A 24,261-nucleotide genomic window follows, 5' to 3' on the forward strand; every position below is an offset into this window, starting at 1 on the left:
AGAGGCAAGTCATGGGAAGGTGACCAGGAAAACTATGAATAAAGGAATGAGGTTTGTTTTGCAGATTTAAGCCATGCTTTCCCCATTGATAAGTTTCTCTCATAATTTAGAGTCATCCTTCCTTTCAGAGGAGGGAGACATCAGAGAGGGAGACATCCTTATAAATGGAGACTTCCTTTATAAATATAAGTACCCCTTAAAGGGCACCTTCTGTTTTCAGACCTTCTCCTGTGTCTGCTATTTCTCAAAATAATCAGCTCAAAATAATCCTAATGCCAAAGAGGCATGTTTGGGGTAGCATGTTCTGGTTTCCACCAGCCATTCTGATGGACTTGCTGTTCCCTGAACACATTAGCTATGCCTAGAGCTGTCCCCAAGCCTGTCACGTGGCTTGCTCCTTTACTTCCCTCTTTGTGGTTTCTGCTCAGCAGAGAGGGTCAGGGTCCCCAGGACTACCCGCAGTTTCAGCCATTTGCTAGGATGACTCAGAACTCAGCATATAGTTATGCTCACGGGTATAGTTTATTACAGTGAAATAATGTAAAGCAAAATCAACAAAGGGAAAGTGTACATGGAGGAAGCTAGGCACAGGCTTTCAAAAGTCCTCTCCTGCAGAGTCATGCAGGATATACTTCACTCCCCCAGCAACAAACTATGACAGTACATGTCACATGTTGCTGACCAGGAAGCTCATTAGAGATTCAGTCCCCAGGGTTTTTATACTGGGGACTGGTCACACCGACACCCATTGCCTGGCAACTATTCCAGTCTTACAGAAGGAAAGCAGGTACTCTGCATAAATCATTTTGATTGCAGAACTGGTTTAGATACAGTGAGCTACTCTTATCAGTTGGAGTGGTGGGAACCCTCCCAAATCCAAGTTCCCAGACACCAGCCAAGGGCCAACCTCCTTGCAGGCTTTAATAAGAATAGCAGTTGGGCTCTTTTCTACATACCAACTGACTGACCTCTTACATGCAGAGCCCCTCCCCTGCATTCATCTTCCACCCCCCACCTTCTTTTATTCTTTGTTTTGGTCACTTATTATTACCTGACTATTAAATATTTGTTGTTGTCTGTGTCCTCTCACTGGAATGTAAGCCCCCTGGGGACAATGACCTCGCTTCCTGCTACTCATGCCTGGGACGGGGTAAGGTTAGTGAGGCACCTAGGACTCAGAACTCAGGGAGGCGCTCACCTGGGGTCTCACTTGCCTCACCCCAGTCCCTGCCCTGCTGCTCTGTCCAAACATGTAAAATAGTGCCTGGCACAGAGTAGGTGCTCAGTACCTTCCTCTTTGAAATGAAAAAAAAAGTAGGAATAGGAATAATGAGTTATTGCAAACAATACTAGAAATTGACATCTAAGGTTAAAGAAAGGTAAAGTATTCCATTTGCTTTCCCATTTACTCTTGAGGCTTTATAATAAAATAGAAATTTAATATTCTAGGAAATAGTGAAAAGATATTAAACACAGGGAGGACACTAATACAATGTCCACTATAAGTATTTGTACATATTTTTTTTTTACTTCTTACTCTGTCCTTTGTATTTATCCCTATATCTAGATTTTAAAAGATAAAAAAGATGCAAAGATACGGGAGCTTGAGGCCCGAGTAAGTGACCTGGAGCTGGAAAAAGTGAAGCTGGTCAATGCAGGCTCTGAGCGGCTCCGTGCAGTGAAGGACATCAAACAGGAGAGAGATCAGTTATTAAATGAGGTGAAAACTAGTAGGAGTGAGTTAAACAGTCTTACAGGTATGTTACTTCAGTTCAGATTCTGCTGACAACTCAGAGCACTGTCAGTGAAGTCCAGCATGGATGCTAGGACTGTTGCAAAAAATGGCCGCTCATCCCACATCATAAACAGGGAGAATTATGCTGCCCCAAAATCCTGCTTCTGCTTAGAGAGCTCCCATATCTTGTACTCATTAACTGTTAATTTTAGTCAACCCTCAGAGTCCATGAAATTCTTTACTGAGGTGTTTTTTTTAAAAGATTTATTTATTTATTTTAGAGAGAGAGTGCAAGCTTGTGTGTGTGTGTGTGTGTGTTTGGGGGAGAGGCACAGGGAGAGAAGTAGACTCCCCGCTGAGCACAGAGCCCACCAGGTGGCTCCAGTCTCACAACCCCAAGATCATGACCTGAGCTGAAACCAAATGTCAGACGCTTAACTGACGTAGCCACCTGGGTGCCCCTCTTTATTGAGTTTTCAAGGAAAGGGTGAGGGAAGTGGAAACCTTGAGTCCTTTAAGTCAGTTAGCTTGATTAGAGGTTTCATAATGAAGCAACATGTGTAAACAGACTTGTGTAGATTTCTCGAAAAATCAATTAAGATTTTAGATTTAAAAATAAGTTCTAGTTCACGATTGGTGTGGTGCAGGTATCATTTACTACACGCACACACACGCACACGCACATGCACACTGTCAAGGATTCCTGAGCATTTACTAGGCCAGATACTGAGATAGGCCCTAGAAACACAACACTCAGGTTCCCCGCTAGCTGGGAGCCAGAACTCTATAGAATGGGTCACAGGAAGTGGGTGAGGCACAGTGTGCTGGGTGCAATTGGAGGAGAGTGTAGAGAATCAGTCTCCTATAGGATTCACACGTCCTCTGCTAACTTTGAAGGAAGAAAAGGGATTTGGCAGGTAAAAAAGAGGTGGAAGGGCAACCCAGGCAGAGAGAACATTATGGGCAAAAGCACAAGGCATGAAATAACAATGTAAGCTCAGAAGTATGTGAGTAAAAGTTCAAAGGAACAAGGGCTAAGAAATGAGGCAGAGTAGATAGGCAGAGCCAGACAGTACGGAGCCAGCAAAGACATTAAGTAGGAGATTATTGTCATCAAATTTACATTTTGAAAGGACAGTGTCGGCAGGTAAATAGAGAAAGGCAAGACTATAGGGCCAGAGGCCAGCCAGTTAAAGAGGGTGTTGCAATGGCCCCAGGGACCTATGAAAACTTGAACAAAGGCAGTGGCAGTGAGAATGAGAGAAAAAATTTAAGAGTATTTTGATGATTGAACAACAGTACTTTGTGATTGTAGGAGTTGTATGCGGCCTTCAGGTTTTAGGTCTGTGGTATTGGGAGAACGGTGGTCACCAACAACTGAGAGGGGAAACCATTAGGAGGGGCAGGCTTGAGGGCCAGAGGGTGAGATATAGCCAGTATGAGACAGTTGGTGTGGGTGGTGCCGGGACATGCACATGGAAATGTCTGGGTAGATAGTTACATCTCAGCAAAGAGGTCTTGGCTCTGTTTGTTCCCTTTATATATATAAATCTATCATATATAAATATATAAAAATGTAAGTAGGTGTGTGTGTGTGTGTGTGTGTGTGTTTGTATAGAATGATGAATACACGCCAAGAATTTTAATAATTACTAGAAATAAAAAGAACACATGGCAACCTCAGGTTACTTATCATGTCTTGGAGATTCACCTACCTACAGATGGTGGTGAGATCTGTTGTGGTGCATATGACCATCCAAGAAAGATGCAGTTCATGTGAGCCAATTACACTGGCTGGAAAAAATCAGTGAAGAGTAAAAGGAGAGTAAAATGTGACTGTACATCTAATTTCAATAACAGCTGATGATGTAGATAAATGAAGCCTCTTCCAGCTCTGAAATTCTGTGATCATTAATTACAAATAAAATACACTTAATACAATGGGATAGACAAAAGTAACCATCTATTATTATCACATGGTACAGAGGACTATGAAGTCTTAAAAAGGAATTTTCGAAACAAAACTGAAGAAATGGAAGCTACTACAAATAAACTGAAAATGCAATTAAAATCTGCACAGTCTGAACTTGAACAAACAAGAAATACATTAAAGTCAATGGAAGGATCCGATGGTCATGGTATGCTTTACTGGATTTTATTCTTCTGTTTTTAATTCCATTGGTCTAGACTTATTAAAACACAAACCTGATACATCGCCTGCCACCTCTCTCAGGTGCCACCTGATGTGAGAGATACACAGTGATAGGCACCAAAGACGGGTGTTAGATAGCAGTCATTCTACTCAGGGCTTTTTAGGGAAAATGCCATATGCTTAATATAATCCCTAAAGTATCTGAGTTTTTCCTGTGGCTGTTTCAGTAATTTCTAACAGATCTCAATGTCTGTAAGTGCCAATTAATTATTCTTAAGGAAGTGTTGATAAAAATACAAATTACCAATGATTTTCATTCAACCCCTTATTTTTCACATGTTCATTATCTACATAAACCTTAAATTTCTGGTTAATTGTCAGTTCCTGATCTTTCTCTGTGATAAAAATGGGATGAAGCCCTGGGAATTCAACTGTCAGGATGAGTGGTCCCTTGTCACCACTTAGACCTGTTCCCTTTGCCCCTTGCTGCCCATATTAATTCTGAGAGAGAAGGTTATCTGCTGTTTTATATTAGTCATATTGTTGTTGGTATGGCTATATTAGCTGACTGTAAGAATAAATATTAATCTAAGTAAAGTCTATATTTTTTATTTCTCAATATTTTTTAATGTCAAAAGATTTATTTCTGTGCCCGCTTCAGCAGCACATATACTAAAATTGGAACCATTCAGAGAAAATTATTGCGGCCCCTTGTCCAAAGGCCACACACAGATTCTTGAAGCATTCTGTATTTTGTGCAGTTCTTGCAGGTTCAGCTCTTTCTTTTCTGGCTAACACCAAGAAAATGGTGGGGTTTGGAGAGGTCACTCAGGAGGCCCATTTGGGGTCTGTTCCCTCCCCCCACCCCCAGAGAGAGGGCTTTCCTTGGTTCCCTCCAGGCATTCCGACTGCAGCCCCAGTCACCTTACAGTGATTAAATTAACTAGGTAAACCTGTGTTTGCATTCAAATGCTTATTTTTATTAATTAAAATTATCTTAAAATAAAAGAGATTTAAGAAAATAAGCTTTGAAGGCCAGCCATGATGCACTTAATGAGACCAGAGTTTTTCCGAGTGCTTGGATGTGGTGACTGGTGAGCAAATGATGTCGGACTGTCGCTCTGTTAATAAAGCCCTGTGCTCTGCCTAATCAGCCCTGTTTTGACAGCTTCGCTAGAGGAACTGAATCTTGTTAGCAAGAAGTCAGACCTTTCATCCTCTCTGATAGTTTGTTTCTAAAGAATAGTACATTTTCTCTTTTTAACCTCTAAGCGCTATCTGGATCTGACTCAAAGCCATGGCATTTTCAAACCTCTTTCCTCAGCTACCTGTGGGAAACAACACTGGGTCTCTGGCTTCATAGATCTTTTCAATGGCCTGCCATGTCTGAAGTATTCGGTGTCTCCTACCTGCTTTGAACATTCTCATTCCATCACTAGTTTTACTAAAATAATTCCATATATATGCTTATGCTGCCAAAATGACTGTTGAAATAGTAATGAGTGCCAAACACATGCAATAACCATGGGAATAAAAACTGAATGGTTTGTAGTATCACCGGAATCTTCAAAAAGATCACTTAATAATAGATGTCTTACACAGTCACTTATGACATGTTCATAGGATATCATATAAACAAATAAGAGATGTCTTGGGTATTTTAAATATGAATTTCTAGAAAATCATTTTAGTAAAAATACTACATATGTTTTTCAGTATATGACTATGTTTATGTATATGTTTTCTATATGGGCAAGTATAAATTTGATCAGTATTCTATAACCATGGGAGATAGGGCAAATTATGATAGTCGATGAAATTAATACCAATAGGAAGGAAATCAAAACATCATCGATCTCAGCTCAACATCTCTGAGTAATTGCTGAAAATTGTTATATCCCAATATTGTGAAATCTGAAGACCTTTCTCCATGATCACTCTCTTGAAACTGCCCAAGTGCCCTGGAGAATCTTGTCGCCTTCTCATAATGTTTAACCATCAGTTTATAGTAGCCTCTCAAAATTTAGAAATTTTAAAAACTAAGGCAGTTTACTTCCTTTTTTTCCCCCAGCTATGAAAGTGGCAATGGGAATGCAAAAGCAAATCACAGCTAAAAGAGGTCAAATAGATGCCCTTCAGAGCAAGATACAGTTTCTGGAAGAGGCAATGACAAATGCAAATAAGGTGAGTCCCTGACCTGAGAGTGGAGGAAGCCAATCTGTTCACTCTTTTATAGGAGAAGACAGAGGAGTTACAAATTACAACAGAGACATGAGGTTATTTCCGACCAAGAGAATGAGGGAAAAGCTTCTGAAGGAACATTTGAGTAGGATCTTGAAAGAGCTAGTATTTTAAATGCAGAAAATGGGCAAAAGGACATTCCTGGTAGAGACAGGAAATGATTTTATGTGACGTGTGTGTTCTTAAAGTCACTGTGCTCTGCCAAACTGTGCAGTACAAGCCCCGGGGGTGCTGAGAACAGTGGGATTAGGAGTGCCCCACTAACAGATTTCATCAGTGACATACAAAAAATAGGAACGGAATGAAAATGGTAGCAGTTTTACACATGTCACATGTTAAATGGTGAAGAATACATAAATACTACAATAAATATTGTCCTTTAACTTGAAAAAGACCTGAAGTTTCCTTGTGGAAGTGTGCATCAGAGGGTTGCAGCTTGTGAGGTATTATAAGGGGGCAGAAGGGGGGTTTTCTGTAACACCAGATGTGCGTGGATGTGACTCCTAAAACAAGGTAAACTGAGGTAGTGGTAGATGGGTGTTTGAAGAGTGTGCATGTATGCTTTTTGTGTATTCCTACACAGCTCTGTTTAGCTGGGCACAGTTTTGTGTTGACTTAGTATAAATGAAACTGTACATAACAAGTGTGAAATCGGTTTTGTGCTCAGATGTTCCCTGATACACAGTCACTTTGGAACAATTTTCAAAAGAAGTTATTACATCAGAACTGACTGTAACGGAGGTGAGGCAGTAATGAGCTTGCGCAGAAGACAGGTGCAGTTCAAGTTAACTGCTCTCCCCGTACCCCAAAAGAGCTGCTGACATCCTTTAGAGTGAGGCTGAACAGTCCCGAGTATGGACAAATGCATGTGTTTGTGCACACCCCTCATCATATGGACTTAGTTATTTCCGTTTTTGGGTTCTTTCCTATTTTTTTCTTCCCTCCTTTTCTCTTATCCTAAATTTGTTTTTTTCTTTCCCTTCTTCCATTATTTGCCCATTTGGGGTGTAAAGCAGTGCTTATACTCATTCTCCCTGGGGACTCTTGGGGCATAAGGGGTCACTGCCTGCTGTCATCACAGGTGCCTGTCCCCACCCAGAGGAAGGGATGTATCAAAACCCATGGACGTTCCCTTCGAACAGAAAGGAGACAACTTGTAAAATTAATCTTTCTTTCTGAAGCCTTTTCTGTCTAATCAGAAAGAAAAAACAATTATTTCCATCCAAAAACTTTATTACAGTGGCAATACCATCTACCTTTTTTACATTAAACATTTTCTTGAAGAAAGAAATTTATAAAGAAATACAGACTCAGTAAGTTGAGGTAACTTGACTAGTATGCATTTCTTTTTGTCTCCCTGTCTCATGATGCTTTTTTAAAGGAACGTGAACAAATTTTAATGAAATTTTGTTGAATACTGAAGACTCTCCAGGAGTATATCAATAAGCTCATTCTTATCACTGGACCTTGAGGGCAGGAACTGTGTGTCCCATCTTTTTAGGGTCTGCAGTAGGCCTTTATGAAATGAATACTCAACCTTGAAACAAAATAGAAGCCCACAAAGCTTCCAAATAAAGCCATCTTCTTTAAATCTCTTTTGTCATCTTAAACAAATTTCAATAAAATTTAGTGTATGATTACTCAATCTCAATTCACCATAATGCCATCTCTTTTTATGCAACATAGTTATTACATGTTTTGTAGGTTTTATCAAGATTTAATAAGCCTAAGAAGAAGTAATAATACCAGTAGTGATAAAAATAAAAGAGTACGTGGTAACAATTCTAATAGCTCCCAGCTCCAACTCAAAAGCAATTAAATGACATATGAATTAAACTATAGTTCAGGTCTTTATAAAGTTTCATATTTCCATCACGTCTGAGCATCTACGTCAGCATATTACTTCTGATATTTTTTTCCTTTATAATTATAGGAAAAACATTTTCTAAAAGAAGAGAAGAATAAATTGAGCCAGGAACTGAGTACGGTTGCAACAGAAAAAAACAAGATGGCTGGAGAGCTGGAGGTCCTGAGATCCCAGGAACACCGTTTGAAAGAAAAGGTTGCTAATATGGAAGTTGCTCTTGATAAGGTAGTTATTAACCAAAAGTGTAATTATCAGCTAGATAGCTATGAAGTAGACTTGTTTTGAATAAAAGCTCCATGTTGATAGGAACCAAATCTCCATTACATCACAATCACCCGGCACAAAGAAAAACCGCATCCTATAGAGAAGGCTCTTCCAAGCTTTAAAACATAGTTATAATGCATACATTTTACAAAATTCTCTTTTTCAGGCTAATATAGTCACAGGAGCGGTAAGATAGATGTCAGATGCTCCTGATGTCCTTGGTGGACTGAATAAATTAAAATGTCTTCAGTCTAACTTACTGCCACAGAATGACTTGGACACTAGGTAGAATACAGTCTGTTAATGATATCAGTAAAATGATAGCATAATCCTACTGTCTGACATTTGTTGGGGTCCAGAAAATGCAGGCAGAAAACACAGCTTAAAGAATGAGAAGGATTAATAACCCTGGATTTGTAACTGCCATTTATCATAGAGGAATAAATCCTTCTTGTCACCCGAGAACTCTGGAAGGCTAAAAATGTACCCAGGCTAGTCCTTGATTCTTAAGAAATCAGAGCCTTTATGGTTAGGTAAAATGACCTGTGATCCCTCCTATGTCAACTTTGATTTTAAAACATGAGATACTGACTCAATGAATTTCAGTTGTTATTTCTCTGTATATTTTTCTTATATTGCTAAAGCTATGTGCTCATTTCATCCTTAGCTTCTTCATTCTCTTGAATGCCCTTCACGTACTAAATGCTGTGTAGATGCTGGGGACACAGAGAATAAAGATGGCCTCCAATTGTTCTAAGTTTACTGAATAAAATAAATTAATAGGTAAATGCAAGTTAGTGTGCTGAGAGTGGGGGAAGTTCCCTTGAAGAGATGGCAACTTGGTATTTATAGATTAATAAAATAAAATTGTATAGAGAATGGAGGATAAACCACATGTGGTTGCTTGATCGTAGGCATCTTTGCAGTTTGCAGAATGTCAAGATATCATACAGCGTCAGGAACAAGAATCTGTGCGCCTAAAACTTCAACACACTTTGGATGTAAAAGTGAGGTCTTTTTTTTTTTCATCATAGTTTGAGCAAAAAATAATGCCATTCTTTGATATACTTATATATTTTCTTCCTGTTCCTTAGATACATTCAAGTGTACTTTCAACATTATCTGATACTAGCAATTATAGAATCTGTATAAACATCCTTACATTCTGTACCTATCCTTTTCCTATGGTAACAAATTGAAGCACCGTACTTTGTATTAAGTTTATGATAAGAAAGGCAAACACCTTCTTCAGGAATGCCTTGAGGCTACCTGAAAGAAGAACTGTATATATACAGAAGGGGGTCAAGCAAGTGCAAAGCCCCGACATGCAAGCATGTGTAGCTTGTTTGGAGAATAGCAAAAATGATTTAATCTGCAAGACAGAAACATGTGTTCTTTAAAAACGGTACATTTTCCATTGAAATATATGTCTATGTTGCAAGTATATTTTAAAGCTTCAGACATTCATTAAAGTCTTAATAATAGATACTTTCACAGGCTAGAGCACTCATAGTTGTAGAGGATCTTTCTCGGTAGTTAGCCAGAACTATGGTGGAGTCTGCCAAAATTAGAAACCAGTTTACTGGCCCACCATCCAAGGTGTTTTCACGCTTCAAATGCTTTTTACAATTAGCAGTGTGAAGGCATCTTCCTAAGCATATGCTTCGTCTTCAAAGAGTAACTTAGAAGCATCTTGCTTGATACTTTGGTTTCTGACCTTGTAGACGTTCAACACCTGAGACTGAGATTATGTTTGCAAAATACACTTGATTTCACAATTCTAGGTGTAGGTCAACAATTGTTTTTGCTTCCCTCTGTATTGCTTTCTAGGAACTTCAGGGCCCTGGATACACTTCAAATACTTCTGTGAAGCCTCGCCTTCTACAGCCATCCTCAGCCGTGCGTTCTCATTCTAATGTACCGTCATCCCAGTCCACAGCCAGCTTCCTGTCTCATGTAAGCAACTAGCCTCATAATCCCTGAGGCAAATGACCTAATATGCAAATAATTTTAAATTGAGAAGAACTTTATTGAAAAATACATCTGTAGTTATGACATTTTCAATTCCTAGATTTTAGATTTATACAGACCAGATGAGTGAAAATGTTTACTTCATTATTTGGTGTTTCCTCTGGGGAAGACAGATGAAATGGTCAGTGGGATTAATGTTAACAATACTTGTTTTTTTTTTAAGTTTTCATTTTAATTCCAGTGTGTTAACATACAGTGTTCTATTAGTTTCAGGTGTACAATATAGTGATTCAGCACTTCCATATATCACCTGGTGCTCATCACAAGTGACCTCCTTAATCCCCATCACCTATTTAACCCATCTCCACCCCCCCAACCCTGGTAGACATCAGTTTGTTCTCTATAGTTAAGGGTTTGTTTCTTGATCTCTCTTTTTCTCCCTTTGCTCATTTATTTTGTTTCTTAAATTGCACATAGGAGTGAAATCATATGGTATTTGTCTTTGACTGATTTTCACTTAGCATTATACTCTAGCTCCATCCATATCGTTGCAAATGGCAAGATTTCATTCTTTTTGTGGCTGAGTCGTATCCCATTGTGTATATACACCACATCTTCTTTATCCATACATCAATCGATGGCCATCTGGGCTGCTTCCATTTCTTGGCTATTGTAAATAATGCTGCTATAAACATAGGGGTGCATGTATCCCTTTGAATTAGTGCTCTTGTATTCTTTAGGTAAATACCTAATAGTGCAATTGTTGGATAATAAGGTAGTTCTATTTTTAACTTTTTGAGGATCCTCCATACTGTTTTCCACAGTGGCTGCAGCAGTTTGCATTCCCACCAGCTGTGTACAAGTGTTCCTTTCTCTCCATATCCTCACCAACACCTGTCGTTTCTTGTGTTGTTGATTGATTTTAGCCATTCTGACAGGTGTGAGGTGATATCTCATCGTTTTGATTTATATTTCCCTGATGATGAGTGATGTTAGGCATTTTTTCATGTGTCTGTTGGCCATTTGGATGTCTTCTTTGGAGAAATATCTGTTCATATCTTCTGCCTGTTTTTTTCATTGGATTATTTGGTTTTGGGGTGTTGAGTTGTATAAGTTCTTTATATATTTTGGACACTAACCCTTTATTAGATATGTCATTTGCAAGTATCTTCTCCCACTCAGTAGGTTGCCTTTTAGTTTTGTTGATTGTTTCCTTCGCTGTTCAGAAGCTTTTTATTTTGACGTAGCCCTGATAATTTATCTTTGCTTTTGTTTCCCTTGCCTCAGGAGACATATCTAGAAAAAAGTTGCTTCGGCCGATGTTAAAGAAGTTACTGCCTATGTTCTCTTCTAGGATTTTTATGGCTTCAGCTCCCACATTTAGGTCTTTAATCCATTTTGTGTTTATTTTTGTGTATGGTATAAGAAAGTGGTCCAGCTTCTTTCTTTTGTACGCTGCTGTTCAGTTTTCCCAACACCGCTGGTTGAAGAGACTGTCTTTTTCCCACTGGATATTCTTTCCTGCTTTGTCGAAGATTAATTGACCATATAGTTGTGGGTTTATTTCTGGGCTTTCTATTCTGTTCCATTGATCTATGTGCCTATTTTTGTGCCAATACCATACTGTTTTGATCACAACAGCTTTGTAATATAACATGAATGCCAGAATTACGATGCCTCCAGCTTTTCTTTTTCAGGATTGCTTTGACTATTTGGGGTTTTGTGGTGCCATACAAATTTTAGGATTGTTCATTCTAGTTCTGTGAAAAAAAATGCTGTTGGTATTTTGAAAGGGATTGCATTAAATGTGTAGACTGCTTTGGGTAGTACAGATATTTTAATAGTATTAATTTCTTCCAATCATGAGCATGGAATTTCTGTTTCTTTGTGTTGTCTTCAATTTCTTTCATCAGTATTTTATAGTTTTCAGAGCAAAAGTTCCTTTCACCTCTTTGGTTAGGTTTATTCCTAGGTATCTTGTTATTTTTGGTGCAACTATAAATGAGATTGTTTTCTAAATTTCATTTTCTGCTGCTTCATTATTGATGTTTAGAAATGCAACAGATTTATGAGCATTGATTTTTGTATACTGAAAATTTACTGAATTCGCTTGTCGGTTCTAGCAGTCTTTTGGTGGAATCTTTCAGGTTTTCTATATATAGTATCATATCTGCAAATGGTCAAAGTTGTACTTCCTTCTTACTGATTTGGAGGCCTTTTATTTCTTTTTGCTGTCTGGTTGCTGTGGAAGTCAAAGACTTCCAATACTATGTTGAATAGAAGTGGTGAGAGTAGATATCCTTGTCTTGTTCCTAACCATAGAAGAAAAGCACTCAGTTTTTCCCCATTAAGGATGATGTTAATTCTGGGTCTTTCATCTACAACCTTTATTATGTTGAGGTATGTTCCCTCTAAATCTACTGTATTGAGGGTTTTTATCATGAAGGCATATTGTACTTTGTCAAATGCTTTTCTTACATTTTTTAAATGATTGTATGGTTCTCATCCTTTCTCTTATTGATATGATGTATCATGGTTATTGACTTGTGAATGTTGAACCACCCTGGCAACCCAGGAATAAATCCTACTTGATCATGGTGAATGATTTTTTTAATGTATTGTTGGGTTTGGTTTGCTAGTATTTTGTTGAGGATTTTGCATCTATGTTCCTCAGAGATATTGGCCTGTAGTTCTCTTTTTTAGTGATGTATTTATCTGGCTTTGGTATCAGGGTAATGCTGGCCTCATAGAATGAATTTAGAAGTTTTCCTTTTCTATTTTTTGGAGTAGTTTGAGAAGAACAGATTAACTTTTCTTTAAATGTTTGGTAGAATTTACCTGTGAAGCATCTGGTCCTGAGCTTTTATTTGTTGGGAGTTTTTTGATTACTGATTTAATTTCTTTGCTGGTTATCAGTTTGTTCAAATTTTCTATTTCTTCCTGTTACAGTTATGGTAGATTATATATTTCTAGGGATTTATCCATTTCTTCTATGTTGTCCAATTTGTTGGCATATAGTTTTTCATAATATTCTCTTATAATTGTTTGTATTTCCGTGGTGTTGGTTGTTATTTCTCCTCTTTCATTTGTGATTCAATTATTTGAGTGCTTTCTCTTTTTTTCTTGATAAGTCTGGCTAGAGATTTATCAGTTTTAATCATTTTTTTTTTCAAAGAACCAGCTCCTGGTTTCATTGATCTGCTGTATTGTTTTTTTAGTTTCTATGTCATTTATTTCTGCTCTAATCTTTATTTTTTTCCTTCTTTCTGGCTTTAGGCTTTGTTTGTTGTTCTTTTTCTAGCTCCTCTAGGTGTAAAATGAAGTTGTTTGTTTGAATTTTTCTTGCTCATTGTGGTAGGCCTGTATTGCTATAAACTTCCCTCTTAGAACTGCTTTTGCTGCATCCCAAAGGGTTTTTGACCATTGTGTTTTCATTTTCATTTTGTTTCCATGTACTTCTTTATTTCTTCTTTGATTTCCTGGTTGACTCAGTCATTGTTTAGTAGCATGTTATTTAACCTCCATGTGTTTGTGGTCTTTCCAAATTTTTTCTTGTGCTTGACTTCCTGTTTCATAGTGTTGTGGTCAGAAAATGTGCATGGTATGACTTCAATCTTCTTGAATTTGTTGAGGCTTGTTTTGAGGCCTAATATGTAATCTATTCTGAAGAATGTTCCATGTGCCCTTGAAAAGAATGTGTATTCTGCTATTTTAGGATGGAATGTTCTGAATATATCTGTTAAATCCATCTGTTCCAGTGTGTCATTCAAAGCCATTGTTTCCTTGTTGATTTCTGTTTGAATGATCTGTCTATTGATGTAAATGGGTTGTAAAGTCCCCTACTAATCGGTTAGTTCCTTTATGTTTGTTATTAACTGTTTTATGTATTTGGCTGCTTCTCTGTTGGGTGCATAAATATTTACAATTGTTAAATCTTCTTGTTGGATTGTCCCCTTTATTATTATATAGTGCCCTTTATTATTATATAGTGCCCTTTGTCTCTTGTTATAGTCTTTGTTTTAAAGTCCATTTTTTCCAGGGCGCCTGGGTGGCTCAGACAGTTGAGTGTCTGACTCTTGATTTCAGCTTGAGTCATGATCTCAGGGTCATGGGGTTGGGCCCCACATCGTACTCCATGCTGGGCATGGAGCCTGCTTGGGATTCCCTCTCTCCTTTTCCCTCTGCCCCTCCCCCCCCACTCATGCTTGCTTTTTCCTCTCTCTCTCTCTAATAAATGAATGAACGAATGAATGAATGAATGTAATCTGTTTTGTCTGATAATAAGTATTGCTACTCCAGCTTTCTTTTGACATCCACTTGCATGATAGGTATTTCTCCATACCCTCACTTTTCAATCTGCAGGTGTCTTTAGGTCTAAAATGAGTCTCCTCTAGGCCGCATATAGATAGGTCTTGTTTTTTTAATCCATTCTGTCACCTTGTCTTTTGTTTGGAGCATTTAGTCCATTTACATTCAATGTAATTATTGGTAGATATGTATTTATTATCATTTTATTATTTGTTTTGTGGTTGTTCCTGAAGATTTGCTCTGATTCTCTCTTGTCTTTCTTTCATGGTTTGCTGGTTTTCTTTAGTAATATATTTGGATTTGTTTCTCTTTATTCTTTGCATATTTATTAGTATTTTTTGGTACATGGTTACCATCAGGTTTGTATATAACCTCTTTTGCATATAACAGTCTATATTAAGTTGATGGTCGTTTAAGTTTGAACCCATTCTTTATTCCCCTCCGCCCCATATTTTAGGTGTATGTTGTTATATTTTACATCCTTTTATTTTGTGAGTCCTATGACTGGTTTTCTACAGAAATATTCATTTTTACTGCTTTTGTGTTTCCTACCATTATACTGTTATTTTTGGTCTCTTCTCCCCACTCAAAGACCCCCTTTAATATTTCTTGCAGGACTGGTTTGCTGCTCATGAACTCCTTTAGTTTTTGTGTGTCTGGGAAACACTTTATCTCTCCTCTATTCTGAATGATAGCCTTGCTGGATAGAGTATCCTTGGCTCCACAGTTTTCCCATTCAGCACTTTGAATATATCATGCCACTCCCTTCTGGCTTGCCAAGTTTCTGTTGAGAAATGTCCAGCTAGCTTTATGGGTTTTCCCTTGTAAGTTAAGGACTACTTTTGTCTTGCTGCTTTTAAGATTTTTCCTTTTATTACTATATTGCCAGTTTAATTACAGTATGTCTTGGTGTGGATCTGCTTTCGTAAATTTTTATGGGAGTTCTCTGCGCCTCCTGGCTCTGGATATCTCTTTCCCAAGATTAGGGAAGTTTTCAGCTATTATTTCTTCAAATAAATTTTCTGTCCCCTTTTCTCTGTCTCCTTCTTCTAGGACTCCTATAATATGAATGTTATTGCATTTGATGCAGTTGCTGAGTTCCCTAAGTCTATTCTCATTTTACATAATTATTTTTTCTCTCTTTTGTTCAACTTGATTACTTTCCATTACCCTGTCTTCTAGGTCACTTATTCTTTTCTTTGCTTCTTCCACCCTGCTGTTCATTCCATTAAGGGTGTTTCTCATTTTCTTTGTTATACCTTTTATCTCTGGTATGTTATTCCTTATCTCTGGGTTAAGAGTCTCACTCACGTCTTCCACTCTTGTCTCAAGTACAGTGAGTATCCTTATGATCATTGCTTTAAATACTCCATCAGGCATGAGACGTATCTGTTTTGCTTAGATTTTTGGATAAGTCTTGTCCTGTTCTTTCATTTGGGATAAATTTGTCTGTCTTCTCATTTTGTCTAAGTCTCTGTGCCTATTTCTGTACATTAGGAAAGTCAGCTATGTCTCATGTTCTTGAGGGTAATGGCCTTATGAAGAAGAGGTCCCTGTAGTGCCCTACCTTGTAGTATCCACACTCCCCCAGGTCCTGGTGCTTCCCGAAGTATCTTCAATGTGTCCTGTGTGTGCTCTGCTGTTTTGTCCCAGCCACTTTATCCTTCAGGCCAGTCATCTGCAGAGGTTCTCTTTTCCTATTGTGGGTAATATTTGGTCTAATGTGAATGTGGCGAGTATTAACTAGGTGTGCTCTGGTCTATTTGTGAAATGAGACTTGTTGCCACCACCGCCGGAACCAAGGCTCCACAAAACTCCCATGTTGGGAGACACTGTGTGAGTAGTGTTTGGGGCTGGTATTCTGGGGGAGGTTTCCCACCACACCAGGATTGAAGCAAGCATGACTAGGAGAGGTGGTTACACTGGAATGTGGAGGGGAGGGTGATGGGCTTGGTGTAAGCAAGTTAGGTAACAAGTGTTGGTACTGAGTTGGTTCCCACAGGTGGCCCTGTGCTTATGTTGAGGGGTAGGGAAAGGAAATGGCACCAGCCAGTTCCTTTGTTCTCAGAGGGTCCTCTCTGTGGATGCTGTCTCTGGGACACACTCTAAGATGAGCAGATGACATCCCCACTGTATGGCCCAGGTGTTCTTCAGACCACTGTTTCCATTCTGTGTGTCCATAGGTGGTTTGCCTGCCGTCTCTCCAAGAGCAGCGCAGTGCCCTCTGGTCTCTAGCCCAGCCAAGCCCATTGATCTTTAAAACTCCAGACTTTAAGCCCCACTAGTTGCTAGAAGTCACAAAATTCTGCCCCTTTTGCTTTTCAAGCCAATTGCTATGGGGATTCATTTTACCTGTGCACTCCCCTTTGTGTAAGTCTGTCACTCACCCTTTTCCCTCCCTCCTGCTGTGGCCAGGATCCATTTGTCTCTTAAACCATGTCTCTAGATTTTCTGCTTTTTTAAATGTGGTCTCTTCTCTACCTTTAGTTGTGGAATTTGTTCTGCCAGTCTTCAGGTCAATTTCTGGGGTATTTAGGATGATTTGATAGTTATCTTGTATTTGTGGGATGAGGCGAGCCTAGGATCCTCCTATTCCACCGCCATCTTCCAACCCACCAATAATAATTGTAAAGTATATTATTTAATAGTCTTATATTCAGTGTTTTCCATCACAAGCATTTCCAGATTACAAAGCGAATGTTGAGATGGCTAAAATAAGCATCACTTCAAATGCCAAAGGCAAATTAGTGGTATATTTAATATTCTACCAAGATGAAAATGATTTGCTGTATATTGTTTCTTCATGAATGAATTTATCTATAATCATAAAATTTTAGTAATCATAACATGTTTTTATTCCCTTTAGTTAAAACTTTAGAGACTTTGGAAAATTTTAGTTTTAATTTTTTATACTTTTAAAGCTCAGGGGAAAACATGTGCAATGAAAAATTCAGGCTTTGTCTCCTCTGAAGATATATATTTATGGAACCACTAATCCCCTGCAACCAATATTCAGCCCCAACTCCAAAGAAATAAAATTTACCCCATAAATAACATAAAAATCAATTTCATTAGTTAATAGTATATCAAGAGGATCACCAGTGATCTGTGGTTATCCCACCTGTGCTTTTAAATGAAGGCATGTACTGTGAAATGACTAAGAGTGGAAAAGGACTTCTCTCACACACTTCAGATATGTGCACTGAACAAGCTGTCACACAACAAATAAGAAAACATCCTATCAAACAACAGAATGATAATATTAGACGTTAAACATAGTTCTCTCTGGAGACTGGAATTTGGAGGTGGGCAAAGAAAGAGCAAGAGACTGCTGCTTTTTGGTTTTAAGTGTTATACAATTATCTTTAAAATTATGGACATGTTACATTGATAAAAATTAAATTAAACCACCCTCCCAAAATAATCAGAAGTCATTGGTGTGTCTCTCACTACTTTTGTAACCTTGGAAAGCCAAATATATTGTGCCTTGCTCTTTTCATCTCTAATGAAGAGTCTGGACTAGATGACATCTAGGGTCATCTAGAAACATCAGTTCTAAAATTACATGACTTTTTATTACCCAAAAGCCAGCCTAGGAGATTTGTCTAATTGAGCAAAAATAAACTCTCCTTGATTATAAAGAATCTCATTCATCACTGAGAAAGTACAAGTCATGTCTATTGAATCAAAATTTTAAATAATTCTAACAGCAAAAATGAACTATATTTCCTAAACAGACTGTCAAGCATGCTTTGTACAATTTCTTCTCTTAAAAATGTTTACTATATCATTTTATACAATAAAAGTAACATACATTCTTCGTTTTGTTCATTGATGTCATCCCAAAGTACCTATAACAGTGTCTAGCATACAGTAGATACTCAATAAATATTTGTCTAATGGGTGAATGAATTGAATTCATTGTAAAACATTGTATTCTGGATTCTATTGTTTCTACTGGTAAGTCAGTTTTAAGTCTTCCTATTGCACTTTTGGAGGTAATTTTTAAAATTTTGCTTATTTATGTGAGAGAGAGAGAGAGAGTGCAAGCAGGGGGAGGAGCAGAGGGTGAGGGACAAGCAGACTCAGCGCTGAGCTTGTAGCAAGCCCTGGGGCTCGATCCCACAACCCTGAGATCATGACCTAAGCCAAAATCAAGACTTAGACACTTAACCAACTGAGTCACCCAGGCGCCCCTCTCTGACCACTTTTAGGACTTTCTCATTGTTTCAGTTTATAGCAATTTGACTGTGATGTGCCTAGGTGTGGTCTTTGTATTTATCTTTCTTGAGATTCACTGATCTTAGTAGATGTCTGGATTGATATCTTTCATTAATTTTAGAAAATTTTTATCCCTTACCTTCTCAATTATTATTTCTGTCCCATTCTCTTATTTCCTTCTGGTACAATTAAAACATTATTTTTTTTAATTGGTATGTGATAACTCCATTATCTAATCCCTTATGGGCCTGTGACCATTGTTTCTCTCGGTTTTCAGTCATGTTGTCCAGTCTTTTTGCTTTTTTCCCCCCATTTTTTTTTTTTTTTTTAGTTTTAGGTTCACAACAAAATTGAGAGAAAGGTACAGAGAGATTTCCCCACTTGTGTACAGCCTCCCCATTATCAACATCTCTCACTGGAATGGTATGTTTGCTACCAAGGATGGATCTACATTGACATAATATTACTCAAAGTCCATGGTTTATGTTGAGGTTCACTCATGGTGTTGTGTATTTTATGGACTTGGGCAAATGTATAATGACATAATATCCATTGTTATATGAAGTATTTTTACTGCCCTCAAAACCCAAGCTCTTCTTATTTATCCCTCCCACTCACTTCCACACCGGCAACCACTGATCTTTTTACTGTCTCCACAGTTTTGCCTTTTCCAGAATGTCATATAGTAGGAATCATACAGTATGAAGCTCTTTAAGATTGACTTCTTTCACTCAATAATATGCACTGAAGTTTCCTCCATGTCTTTCCATGGCTTGATAGCTCATCTTAATGCTGAGTAATATTCCATTGTCTGGATGTACCACAGTTTGTTTATTCATTCACCTACTGAAGGGCATCTTGGTTGCTTCCAAGTTTTTGTAATTATGAATAAAGTTCCTATAGACATTCATGTGCAGATTTTTGTGTGGACCTACATTTTCAGCTCCTTTGGGTATCAAGGAGCGTGATTACTGGTCATATGATAATAGTATGTTTAGTTTTGTAAGAAACTGCTGAATTGTATTCCACAGTGGCTGCACCATTTTGCATTTCCACCAGCAATAAATGAGAGTTCCTGATGCTCCACATCCTGGCCAGTATTTGGTGTTGTCTGTGTTCTGGATTTTGGCCATTCTAATAGGAGCATAATAGTGTCTTGTTTTGATTGACATTATTCTAATGGCATATGCTCTCGAACATCTTTTTATATGCTTATTTGACATCTATATATCTTCTTTGGTTGAAGTGCTTGTTAAGGTCTTTAGCTCATTTTTTGTTTGCTTCCTTTCTAAATAATTGAGTTCTGGACATTGACTATGAAAAATTAGATAATTTTGGTTTCTAGGTGACATTATTTTTCCTTCACAGAGGACTTACATTAGCTTCTGGCTGGGAGCTAAAGTAAAAGCACTAACAATCCCACATCACCTTAATTCATTTGAGGATTGAGATGATTCAGTCTAAGGCTCTTATCCTGAAGCCTGAGGTTTAGCAGTTGCTTTATCTTCCACCTCTTGGCTAGAATTCCAGTTTTTATCCCTCTAGCATCTTGATTCTGCCAAAAGCTGATCTCATCTTCCCAGCCTCTCAGCTAGTTCTTTTAGAATTGATGAATACTTCTAGAGAAAATGGCTTTAAATGCCTCCCTTTTCTGGATTCTTTTGTTCCAGACTTTGGCCCATATTCTTTACTATGTTGATAGCTCTCTAATGTCAGGCAGACTTAAAAATTTTATGTGTATACTTTTCTACTGAATTTCTGAACAGAAGGATTGTTCTACCATTACTGGAAAAAGAACTCTTCTACTGTTACTCTTTGCCCATACAGTTTTAGATATTAACTATAAATCTATAATATAGAATATAAAAATTTACCTCTTTTAACCACACATACATGCACACATATACACCTTTCTTTTCCCTGCATATTCCCTCTTATATAATCATATCATACATTTGGTTAAGTTGCATTGTTCAGATTATTGACAATGTAAACATTGTTCTCTAACTGAACTGTACAGTGAACTGTGACTATATTTCCTTTTTGCCCTTAAATTTAATAATTATCTTGTTTTATTTTGGTTTGTTTTCTAGATATCTAGAACTAATTATCCCTCAAACATTCTCTGAAAAATGATTGTAAAATTCCTTTTAATATAAGCAGAGTAAACAGATATTTTATCAATTCCTTGTTCATATATTCATGTGTTATGCATCATCCTTCCAGAGACCTCCGTATTCCTGTTCTGATCTGGAATGTTCGCTCTCTAGGCTTGCCACGTAGTTGCCTTCTTGGATTTACCTTCTGTCACAATCCTGAGAATTCCCTTCACCCTTTTTCGGTTTTTTAGTTTTAATTCCCTTTCTTGGTTTCTTTCTTTCTTTTGGTGGAGCATATGATGCAGAGGCTAACTATGAAAGGGTGTATTTCCTCCTTTAAGTGTTTTAAAGCTTTTCATGTCTGAAAATACCATGTGATTGATACTCAAAGTTTTGTTGCTGTAGTGTCATTTTGACTCCAGGGTCTTTGCCTGTGACTTGTTTTTGTTCTTTTTCTTAAAGTTTGTAGGGTCTTTATCCCTCATAGATTCATTTCAAGATGATCCCTGCTGGAGGTCTTTTTCTTTTCATTGTGCTGGGTACTTAGCAGGCTCTTGCATTCTTTTGTTCTCAGAAATTTTCTTGTATCATTTATTTGATCATTTTCTCCCTCCATTTTTCTCAGTTCTTTTTCGAATTCCTGTTAGTCACCTAACTAGAGAGTTGGATCTCTCTGGTTATCTTTAATTCTGACTTCTGCGTTCATCTCCTTGTCTTTTATTCCCACCTTTTAGGAAATTTCCTCAACTCTGTCTTCTAAACATCAGTTGAAATTTTTTTCTGATATCATATATGTGTGTGTATATATATATATATAAATTTCCAGGAGCCCTTTTCTCTTTATATAGTTTTTTTTAAGATTTTATTTATTTGTCAGAGAGAGAGAGAGAGAGAGAGCACAAGCAGGGGGAGCAGCAGGCAGAGGAGAGGGAGAAGCAGGCTCCCTGCTGAGCAAGGAGCCCCAATGCGGGACTTGATCCCAGGGCCCTGGGATCATGACCTGAGCTGAAGGCAGACACTTAACCAACTGAGCCACCCAGGCGTCCCTCTCTTTATATAGTTTTATGCTCTTTTGTGATACAATACTTTCTCATTTCTGTTTAAAGATAACTTCAGTTCTTCCTGTCACCTGAATCATTGATGTTTTTTCAAATTCATTTTTTCTGTTTGTTTTGATATCTGTCATTCATGTTAAAGATTTTCCTTTGATGTTTAGTGGTCATTGGCTCTTCATTCATATTTAAGATTGAGGCCCTAAAAAGCTGCTTAAAAGGTCTTTGTAAGGTTGACAGGATTTGTCAACCAGTAGATGGTTAGGTATTGTTTGAGGTACCCCAAAATTACTTGGAGGTCTTTTTTCTTGGTCCTGTGAGTTCTCCTACAGAAGGATTCTCTTATCACTGACTTATAGGTGTAATTCACCTGCCAGTATTCTGAGAGGTGGGTTGGGTGGGGGAGTCTGGGGTGCCTGTCTAGCTATACAATCTCAATGCTCATGTTTTCAGTTCGCAGCCTTACTCTTGCTATGCCACATGTCCCTTTGGAGCCTGAAGTCCTGTGGTTCAACGTCATGCAGAAATTAAGCCTCTAAATTCATCTAGGGGAAAAGAATGAGTGATTACCTGACTATGTGGGGAGAGCATCTGGATTTCTAACAGCTTCTCCCATAGACTTTTAGCCAATCCTCCCATTTTGCCGCTCTTTCTCCTATCTTGGCCTTCAGAAGTACAGGAGGCCTCCAGTTCCTGAGCCTCTTTGGAACGCTCTCATGCCGAGCAGCTCGCTTCTTTTTTTTTTTTTTTTTTAAGATTTTATTTATTTATCTGACAGAAAGAGACACAGTGAGAGAGGGAACACAAGCAGGGGGAGTGGGAGAGGGAGAAGCAGGCTTCCCGCGGAGCAGGGAGCCCGATGCGGGGCTCGATCCCAGGACCCTGGGATCAGGACCTGAGCCGAAGGCAGACGCTTAATGACTGAGCCACCCAGGTGCCCCAGAAGTACAGGAGGCCTCCAGTTCCTGACCCTGTCTGGAACGCTCGCCTCTTGTCGGCTGCTTCTGTGCAGCTATTTTTCAGCTTTCTTTGTTCTGCTTAATCAGTTACAAATTATGCATCTGCTTTCCATCTCCTAAAATTTCATTATCCTTACTCATCTAATGTTATCTCTTTTTTCCTCTCTATCTTTATTAATTCCTTTAGTGTCCTTTCAGTTGGGTAGAGTAGATAGAGTGATGATAAATCGAAGTATCATGTTCAGAAGTGGAATATTACCATTTGCATCGTTCTGCATTGGCCTTTCATTTATCTTGCTAAATTCTAGTCTGCCTGTTCAGTAATTGTAATGGTAGCTGATATATACCGAACACCAGGTACTGTTCAAAGTACTTTCTGTAGATTATCTGATTTATTCCTCACAACTGTCCACATAAAGTAAGTGCTCTTACCATACATATTTTACAGATGAAGAAACTGAGGCTTGGAAAAGCTAAGGGACTTACATAGAGTTCACATGCCAAAAACACAGTTATGCCAAGACTTAACCAAGGCAGCCTGAGTCTAGATCCTGTGTTCTTAACCATTATTCTGTACTGCTTCTCTACAATACACTGCTGAATGCTGTTTATAAAAAAAAATTTAAATAGTTGATGATGTAAATAGATTATCTGTCTGAATCAATATTGCATTTCATACATGCATATATACATACACATACATACAAAAACACACATGTATTTGGTATCTTTACATAAGAATTTTAATGTTTCAGATAAAGGCCACTTTGCATATAAAAATAAAATATTTTCAGGATAATATAATTTGTTTTATTTGTATATCAGAATCCATGCACATGTACTATATGGAATGTGTATTAGCTATGCTTGATCTTTGCCACCAAAGTATCCACAATGTGGGCAAGATTTTTAGCACACTTTATTTTTGTCTTGTTTCCTACTCACCCATTCTCGTATACAATGTAAATAATATATTTATATTCTAAGTAGTATATTCATATTCCACTTTTATTATAGTCTTCTAACAGAAATACAAGTATAAGAGATAGATTTGGTCAGACATTCTCAAAATAGAATAGTCTAATTCAAACTGAATGAGATCAAGCTTTTATTTTTAGCTTTTCCATTTATCTTCTATCTTTGGAGAATGGAGCTAGGACCAGTTCAGAAGCACATAGTCTCCTTAGACATTACTTATCTTACATCATAACTCATACATTTGCCTGTAATGGACTCAAGGCCATTAGAGAGAACCATATTTGGAGAAGATGGAGGTGCATTAGAGATATAATTTAGGAATCATTTTGGCAACAAGTATAACATAAAATGTTTTCAAGAGTCAAAATGTAATAGGAAACTAACCTAATCACAAAATAAACCTTAAGTTTAACT

The 24,261-nt window shown here is 37.8% G+C and overlaps 1 protein-coding gene and 1 non-coding gene across 2 annotated transcripts in view; both read left to right on the forward strand.

Annotated features, from left to right (window-relative positions):
- The window catches only part of CCDC158 (coiled-coil domain containing 158), a 92,065-nt gene that overhangs the window by 31,461 nt on the left and 36,343 nt on the right, over positions 1 to 24,261 (forward strand). The window contains exons 12-17 of the mRNA XM_028100695.1: positions 1,568 to 1,757; positions 3,721 to 3,873; positions 5,959 to 6,071; positions 8,062 to 8,220; positions 9,174 to 9,266; positions 10,090 to 10,215. Coding sequence (XP_027956496.1) covers positions 1,568 to 1,757; positions 3,721 to 3,873; positions 5,959 to 6,071; positions 8,062 to 8,220; positions 9,174 to 9,266; positions 10,090 to 10,215 — 834 coding nt within the window. The remainder of the gene's footprint in view (positions 1 to 1,567; positions 1,758 to 3,720; positions 3,874 to 5,958; positions 6,072 to 8,061; positions 8,221 to 9,173; positions 9,267 to 10,089; positions 10,216 to 24,261) is intronic.
- Positions 4,536 to 4,643, forward strand: LOC148164904 (U6 spliceosomal RNA). The gene has a single exon (XR_015767815.1). It is a non-coding gene; the product is annotated as a U6 spliceosomal RNA (small nuclear RNA).

Source organism: Eumetopias jubatus, unplaced genomic scaffold (genome assembly GCF_037043125.1).
Source record: "Eumetopias jubatus isolate StellerSeaLion01/CBP00866 unplaced genomic scaffold, mEumJub1_p1.0 scaffold_2, whole genome shotgun sequence".
Taxonomy (NCBI): Eukaryota; Metazoa; Chordata; class Mammalia; order Carnivora; family Otariidae; genus Eumetopias; species Eumetopias jubatus.